At 42.1% G+C, this 7,974-nt stretch overlaps 2 protein-coding genes across 7 annotated transcripts in view; one reads left to right on the forward strand and one right to left on the reverse strand.

The window, feature by feature from the left end:
- The window catches only part of PXK (PX domain containing serine/threonine kinase), a 50,179-nt gene extending 48,324 nt beyond the window's left edge, over positions 1 to 1,855 (forward strand). For 4 of the 6 annotated variants that reach the window (XM_014541371.1, XM_014541372.1, XM_014541373.1 and 1 more), the window contains exon 18: positions 610 to 697. Coding sequence is in view for 2 of the 6 variants with exons in the window: in XM_014541369.1 (XP_014396855.1) it covers positions 610 to 821 (212 nt within the window). In the remaining 4 variants the exon portion in view is untranslated. Of the gene's footprint in view, positions 1 to 609 lie in introns of all 6 variants that reach the window. The other 2 variants (XM_014541369.1, XM_014541370.1) reach the window with 1 other exon arrangement.
- Positions 1,856 to 2,869: 1,014 nt separating this feature from the next.
- PDHB (pyruvate dehydrogenase (lipoamide) beta) lies at positions 2,870 to 7,430 on the reverse strand. The gene is made up of 8 exons (XM_014541375.1): positions 6,881 to 7,430; positions 6,724 to 6,786; positions 6,601 to 6,636; positions 6,157 to 6,442; positions 5,369 to 5,479; positions 4,967 to 5,058; positions 3,684 to 3,825; positions 2,870 to 3,401 (listed from the first exon to the last, which is right to left on the reverse strand). The coding sequence occupies exons 1-8, from the start codon at positions 6,986 to 6,988 to the stop codon at positions 3,256 to 3,258; spliced, it is 984 nt and encodes a 327-aa protein (XP_014396861.1). The 5' UTR covers positions 6,989 to 7,430; the 3' UTR covers positions 2,870 to 3,255.
- Between the last annotated feature and the right edge of the window lie 544 nt (positions 7,431 to 7,974).

A 7,974-nucleotide genomic window follows, 5' to 3' on the forward strand; every position in this document is an offset into this window, starting at 1 on the left:
TTTATTTTATATTTTTATTGATTTCAGAGAGGAAGGGAGAGGGAGAGATAGAAACATTAATGATGAGAGAGAACTATCAATCGGCTCCCTCCTGCACACCCCCTACTGGGGACTGAGCCCACAACCTGGGCATGTGCCCTTGACTGGAATCAAACACAGGACCCTTCAGTCTGCAGGCCAAAACTCTATCCACTGAGCCAAACCAGCTAGGGCCAGATGTCTGTCTTTGCTAGCTCAGGAGTTGGTGGGCCTGGTTAACGTAGCTGATGGAACTTTTCTTTGGGGATCATTACTAAAATTTGGAAATGGAGTTACAGCTTCATCTATCCTGAGAGAAAGTCACTATATAGTTTCATGTAATCTGTGATATTCAGTCTTTTCTCACATGACTGTTATTTGGGAGAAATGGCAACCTTTAATTAAAATTCCCCTTTGATGCTTCTAGCTTTCTTGTTCAGTATTTTAAAAATCATGCAGTACTGGGCATCTTGCCCCTCTGAGGGAAAACACTTTGTCTCACTCAAGTCCGTTCTGCCCAGGACTGAGCGGTAGCATGCATGCAGGGGGTTTGGAGGTGATGCTGACTGTCCTTTTTTTTTTTTCCTACAGGGATTTCCACATTACCTCCACCTCCTCCACCTCCACCTCCACCACCAGCAGCTCCCTTGCCTCCTTCGAGCACAGAGGTAGCCACACAGCTGCAGCCCCAGGCTGTGAATGGCATGAGCCGAGGGGCCTTACTCAGCTCCATCCAGAATTTCCAAAAAGGAACTCTGAGGAAAGCCGAAACCTGTGATCATAGTGCTCCTAAGATCAGCTAAAGTTTCGTGTTTACACTTGGAGGGAAAAGTTTTTTTTTCTACACACCTCCAACCACTAAAATACCCTCTTCCTGGATGAAGAACTGCTGAACCAGTACAGCCACGTTCTGTTTTGCAGATGCTCATGTAAGTGGCTTTTCAAGAGGGAAATATTCAAGTAGATGATAAAATCAGGCTGGCATTGCTGCCTTAAGAGATCTTTTGCTCCTTTATTACTATTTTAAAGGAGTTGTTCATCCTCTAATGGGCATCTTTTGGGAGCAGCAGCATATCAGAATCAATATTTCTACCAACTGAAACGGACAAAAACAATGACAATATTCAGTCGCAGCAGTGAATGGCCTTTGTATTGCAATCCTTCCTATGTCGTCAGGCAGCTCCTAGAAACGTTCCTAAGTTTATTTCTCTAAAGCATTTTCTGGTTATTCTTAGATTGTAACTCCCATACCTGCTCCCTTAATTTCATCTTAGACATTAACACAGTAGTCCAAAGCAACTGAGTCAGAGAAGCAACTGATGTCTTCATTTTCCCCTCCAATAGGATGGGGGAAATGTGTATTATTCTCTAATGGGAATGCCATTGTGGATATAGAACTTGGGCTGCTAAAGAAACTACTCTAGACTCATAGTTCCTTATAGTTAGAACGCATTGAACAGACAAAACTGTTACCATCAGAAAATGCTCTTGTCTGTTAGAGGATCTTACTCCTGAGCAATTAAGTTCGTGTTTTGTGGGGAATTATTGTTACAACATAAGCGAATTTGGCATTTATAGAATTCTGACTTTGGAAAGGTTTATTCAAATACATCATCTTTAAATGTTACTCGTTTATTAGAAAGATCCTTTATCTTATAATTTGCTTAATCCTTAAACGGCACTTTAAAGGATTATAAGTAATCCATTTAAAACTTAAAGTACACACATCAGTGTTGGTTACTATGCAGAGAGAATGTCATTGTCTATAGTTTCATGTAATCTGTGATAAATATGTTCAGCTGTATTTTTTATTAAAATAAACCATGTCAAGAAAATGGGTTGTCTATAGCTTGGCTAAATATTTTATTATTTTAAAATACATTTTTATTGATTTCAGAGAGAAAGGGAGAGGGAGAGATAGAAACATCATTGATTGGCTGCCTCATCCAGCCCGCAACCCGGGCACGTGCCCTGACCAAAATCGAACCTGGGACCTTTTAGTCTGTAGGCCAACACTCTCTTTACTGGGCCAAACCAGCTAGGGCATATTTTCCCTGTTAGTAAGCAATCCTGTCTTGCTGTTTAAATTAGGCACCATTTGTATGCTTTTATAACTAATTTAAACCTGTCTTTTCCATTATAACTTCTGAAGAAGGCAATGTATAGCAGGTCTGTTTTTTGGCAATAGAAAAATACCTGACATGAATTTTGCTTTAATTTTAAAGGGAATCTGCCCTGGCCAGTGTTGCTCAGTGATTAGTGTCGCCCCATGCACTAAAGCAGTGGTTCTCAACCTTGGCTGCACATTAGAATCACCTGGGAATCTTTTTAAAATCCTGATTTCTGGGCCTCATCCTCCGGAAATTCTGTTTCTTTGTTACTGATGTTGTGGCCCCACCCCACCCCAGAATTTCCAGAGGATAAGGCCCAGAAATCAGGATTTTAAAAAGATTACCAGGTGATTCTAATGTGCAGCCAAGGTTGAGAACCACTGCACTAAAGGGTCGTGAGTTCGATTTCCAGTCAAGGGCATGGACCTAGGTGGCAGGTTCCCCACCCTATTCAGGGCAGGTGTGGGAGGCAATCAATTGATGTGGCTCTCACATCTATGTTTCTCTCTCTCTCTGTCCCAACCCCACTTCCCTCTTTCACTCTGACCAAAATCAATAGAAAAAATATCCTCAGGTCAGGATTAACTCGAAAAAATAATTTTTAAGGGAACCCTATTAGAATAGGCATGGACAAGGTTGATGTGGGCTAGGAGATTAATGATTTTAGATGACACCAATTTCTTAATAGAATTTTAAAACTTTCACCCCATTTATTTTCAAGAATATAAAAATACAATTAGTCATAGTTAGGAATTCCTTTATTCCTTATCAAAACAATCTAACAGTAAATGTAGATCATATGCTTTTTTTCTTTACATACAAATTGTCTTTTTGTGTATATATATGTGTATATATATATATATCTTTCATCAGGACTCTGCCATTCATACTTTGTCCTTCCATTGAGAGGGTAAAATTTTACATTAGTCTTATTCAAAGAAATAGCAATTGTAACAGACAAAAAAAACAGGCATGGAGTCTCGGGCAGTAAGAATGGAGTTTTTCACTTACAAGCACATTCTTCCCAGTACAAAAACATTAACGACTTGTAAGATCTTACCCTTCAATCCAGGTAGTGACAGCAAGTATTTAAATAAATTCCAATGACTTGATATTCAAGTCCAAACTAGATATTCAATGTTTTCTTTATTGCAAATATGATGTCTTTAACCTGAGGTACAGAGTTGTCTTCTAGAATCTTTGCATAAGGCATAGGGACATCAGCACCGGTGACACGAACTGCAGGAGCATCCAGGAAATTGAATGCAGGGCCTAGGAGAGAAGGAGTAATGAGAGCCAAGAAAAGCCAGCTGAACACCAACACCTTTGCACAAAAGGTGTGGCCACCGCTGAAAGACAAGAATCTAAAGGAATGTTAATTCTGGGGATTGTTTCTGGTTTTGCTTTTTAAAACACTTACCCAAAGAAAAAGTGCCACGTTGACAAATTGGAAGTTCAAGTCATCTGGCCTCTCCTAGCTTTTAATCTTGTTATGCAGAATCCAGGTACAAAGTGTATAAACTATGACTATTAAAACTAGTTTTTCTGAAATACCTTCCATGATCCTGGCACAAATTTCAGCTCCTACTCCAAACTGTGGCCACCCTCCTTCCACAGTTACGAGATGATTGGTCTTCATGACACTGGCTTCTATTGTTTCAACATCCATTGGTCTGATGGTTCGCAGATTTATCACCTAACCAGATGAAGTAAGAGATAAGCTTTAGAGAGCCACTGCATCATAAATATAGTCTTATCCCCATAATACACTTCAGGTTTCCTGTTCACCTTTGGGTCTAAGAAAATCTAATCTGCCTATTCATAAACAAGATGTAAGAGGGAAAATTTAATTAAAACAAAAATCTTTATCTCTACCACAGCAGCTGTTGTTACCTTACAGAATTCACTTATCCTCCCTCGACTTTAACTTCCTTCTCATCAAAATAATAACTGCCCGGCCTGTGTGGCTCAGTTGGTCAGTTGGAACCATGAGGTCACGGTTCAATTCCTGGTCAGGGCATGTGCCCGGGTTGCAGGCTTGGTGTGCAGGAGGCAGCCAATCGATGTTTCTATCTCTTTCCCTGTCCCTTACACTAAGTGTAATTCTCACAACCACCCTGATCTGACAGAAAACATACTATCCCCACTCTGTTCTCTGAAGCCAGCTCTCCCTCAGCTGTTTTCTTTCTTTCTATAAAGTTTTTTTTATTGATTTTTACAAAGAGAAGAAGGGAAAGAGGAGGGAGGGAGGGAAACATTGATGTGAGAGAGACACACTGATTGATTGCCTCCCACATGCACCCTGACTGGGCCAGGGAATGAACCTGCAACCCAGATAAATGACCAAGAACTGAACCCATGACCCTTTGGTGCTCAGCTGATGCTCTACCAGTGAGCAGCACTGGCCAGGGCGTGGGAAACACCCAACCAACTGAGCCACACCAGCCAGGGCCCTCAGCTGTTCTTTCTAAGCTCTTGTCACTCCAAATCTTTTGAGATTAGGGTACATAACTTGCCCAAGTATAACAAGTGCTAGTGCTGGTTATAAAAGGGTTCGACTCATTGACTTCTATGTTTCCCCTTCTCCCAACCTCCAGTTCCAAGGATGGATCTTAACTTCAAAACGCAGGACTATTCTAAAAGATTCAGAACCTAGGTGGTAAAAAAAACTATGTATTTGAAAAGCAGGTTTCCAGCTTTATGTAGAGACAACTGAGTGACAAAGCAAGATTTTACACATCTAGTTAACCTGTTATAGAACTCAAATTCCTATTTTTGGGTCTTAAATTTAAAGGGAATCTTTCTGATTCTTTAAGAATAAGTGAATGTCCACTCACCTCACATTCAATTCCCTCTTTAGATAGCACTGTTGCAGCTTCTAAGCAGTGTCCCACAGGCCTTGAATGGGCAACTACAGTTATGTGTGTCCCTGAAACAAAGTGGTCACAGATCAGAAGTCAGGTTGAAACTAAGTTCATTTATAAAATCTTCAACTCAGCTTCATTCTAGTAATATGAGGCATGTGGCAACCTTCCTAGAAATGAAATACAAATCTACTGGATTAAGATTTAGAAAAACACAAGTGTATGAGCAATTGGGGCATGATATATTCTTATCTTGACTCATCTAATACTTCCCTAATCAAAGTAAAGGGCAATGCAGTCTAGAATGAATTTGAGTAACACAAACAGAGGGGCTATAGTACAAATAATGTTTAAATGTATACTAAGTTTTCTTACCTTGCCTTTCTATTTTGGCTTTTCCAATAGGAATCAGAAAATCTTTTGACTGAGCTTCTGGGGGAAATTCAAAAGCAACTCCATACATCAATTCATTTTCTAGCATCACCACTGCAAAATACAAATATTTAAAGAAAAGTAACTATTTGACTAAATATGTACACACAACACTTTCTTTTCTGAGAGCATGTTTGTTCAAGCTGGGGACAGTGAAACAAGGGCTGAGGACAAGCAGCAAGAGAAGACTGGGCAGGGCTGCTCTGGCTCACGGGAAAGTCAAAGAAAAGGGGGCCTTGGAGACAGATTCAGGGGGTTAGCCGGGGACACGCTGCTGCTGCCCATTGCTCCCCTGGGTGCAAGTCTTATGGGACCCATAGAGCTTAGGAGATGCGCGCCTAAGAGGGAGAAAGGTGGCATGCTCCTGAGAGGGAGAGCGCCAGTACCATTCCATTTTGTGAAGCTTCACTGTGCTGATTAGGAAGCCTGTCTACCGTGGCCAGTTCCCCTGAGGATGGTTTAGGTATTGACTTTTGTAGTCTGCTCAATCCTAACTTTATGAGGTTAAACCAGTGTTGTAGGTACATAGTGTCTCCTTTACCTAACTGGCCCCCATGTAGTCAGAAATAAGAAAAACAACATTTTTTGCTTTCTTCACTATATCTGTAAATCATTAACATTTTATATGATATGTCTAAGCCTAACAAGCAGCTTTTATTGGTGCCTCCCATGCAAAGATTTCATTTTAGTTCTTGAATGTTCAAAAGAGACCCAAGGGCTCCTCTGCTGACCTGGATTGTTATCCCGAATGGCCGATTTAATAAGTCCTTTCGCATCCTCTGCGTTCCAGGGGCTGACCACCTTCAAGCCTGGGCAGTGTCCATACCAGGCAGCAAAGCACTGTGAGTGCTGGGCAGCTACGCCTGCCGAGGCCCCATTGGGCCCCCTGAAGACAATGGGCACAGACTGAAGGCCCGCCGACATGTAGTAGGTCTTGGCAGCTGAGTTTATAACCTGGTCAATGGCTTGCATAGAGAAATTGAAGGTCATAAATTCACAAATGGGCCGCAACCCAGCCTGTCAAATCAAAAACACAGATGTTAAAAAGACTTAAAACAGCAATGAAGAGGGACAAACAACCACTCCGCTCCCCCAACATTCAAATAATGTTTTCAAAAGGTCATGTTAAAAAGGTTTTACTCCACACTTAAGATGAGATTCATAAAGATTCATACCATAGCTGCACCTACGGCAATTCCAGCAAACCCCATCTACAAAATAAAACACAAACATGTGAAAACCCATAAAAATTATAACACTGCACCCTTTAGCGGTCAGCTTCCTGATGGCAGGCTCACCTCAGATATGGGGGTGTCTATGATCCTCTTATCTCCATATTTCTTCCATAGGCCTCGACTGACCTAAAATTAAGCAGTGACCCCATTACTTTATAAAGTGTACCTGGGAGCCCAACCATCACCTCAATTTTGTTCAGCTTTCCCGTATCTTGGTTACCTTGTAAGCCCCATCATACTGGGCAACTTCTTCCCCGAGCAGAAATACCTTCTCATCTCTTTCCAGCTCCTCATCCATACCTTGATTTATGGCATCACGAACTGTCATCTGTCACAGGTATGGGAAGAGTTGATAAGCTCCAGGATTTTGTAGGGTGCTACTGAGGTTCTCCCCCTTCATAATACCTAGGCTGCCCACAGTATATAATATAAAATTATTTCTAGAGCAGGCTTCTCTTTAAAAGGTCAATTCTAAAAGTAATACTTCCATCACACGGAACTAATCTGTGATTGGGTGTGTTAATGAGAAGTTTACGGACGCTCTGCTTGATACGCACAGGGCTTAAGAGATCTGCCTGCTGGCCGGCCAGTTCAGAGGCGAAACTTCACAAGCAGAACTGTGCCCTGGGTGGTTTCACTCCCCACTTCATAGCGCTGTTAAGGAAGCCCAAATAATTCTACATATTCAGCACTTGCCAGGCACTGCCAAACACGTTGCCTTCAGGACCTAGGAGTTATTTTACTATATAGGCCGGTAAAATCCTCTAGTAAAAAAAAAAAAGGGGGGGGGGAGTCCTCAAAAAGTTGAACATAGAATTACCATATGATCCAACAATTCTCCATCTCTCCCCAAAAGAACTGAAAGCAGAGACTCGGCTTCTTGCACAACCATGTCCACAGCAGCATTATTTATAAACCCAAACAGTGGAAACAGCCCAAATGTCCATCAACAGATGGTTAAACCAAATGTGGTGCATCCGCACAATGGCCCGGCATTCGGCCTTTAGAAAGCATGGAACTGTGACCCCGCTACTGGCTATGCGGAGTGGAAGGAGCCGGGTAAAAAGGACAACTATTGCCTGACGCCACGTCCAGGGCGCGCGGAGAACTGAGACGGCAGGTGCCGGAGAGGGTGGCGCGGGCCGGAGAGGGTGGCGGGGCGTCAGTGTTTAGCAAACGGGGCGAATGGTCTTCCTGCCGCTGAATACTCACGTTAAAGCGCTTAGTTTTGTTACGTATATTTTGCCACAATAAAATTAAAGGGGGAAGGGTGATAAGGGGGAAAGCGTCCAATCCAGTGCCCTCGGATGGGTC

This window comes from Myotis brandtii, unplaced genomic scaffold (genome assembly GCF_000412655.1).
Source record: "Myotis brandtii unplaced genomic scaffold, ASM41265v1 scaffold268, whole genome shotgun sequence".
Classification (NCBI taxonomy): domain Eukaryota; kingdom Metazoa; phylum Chordata; class Mammalia; order Chiroptera; family Vespertilionidae; genus Myotis; species Myotis brandtii.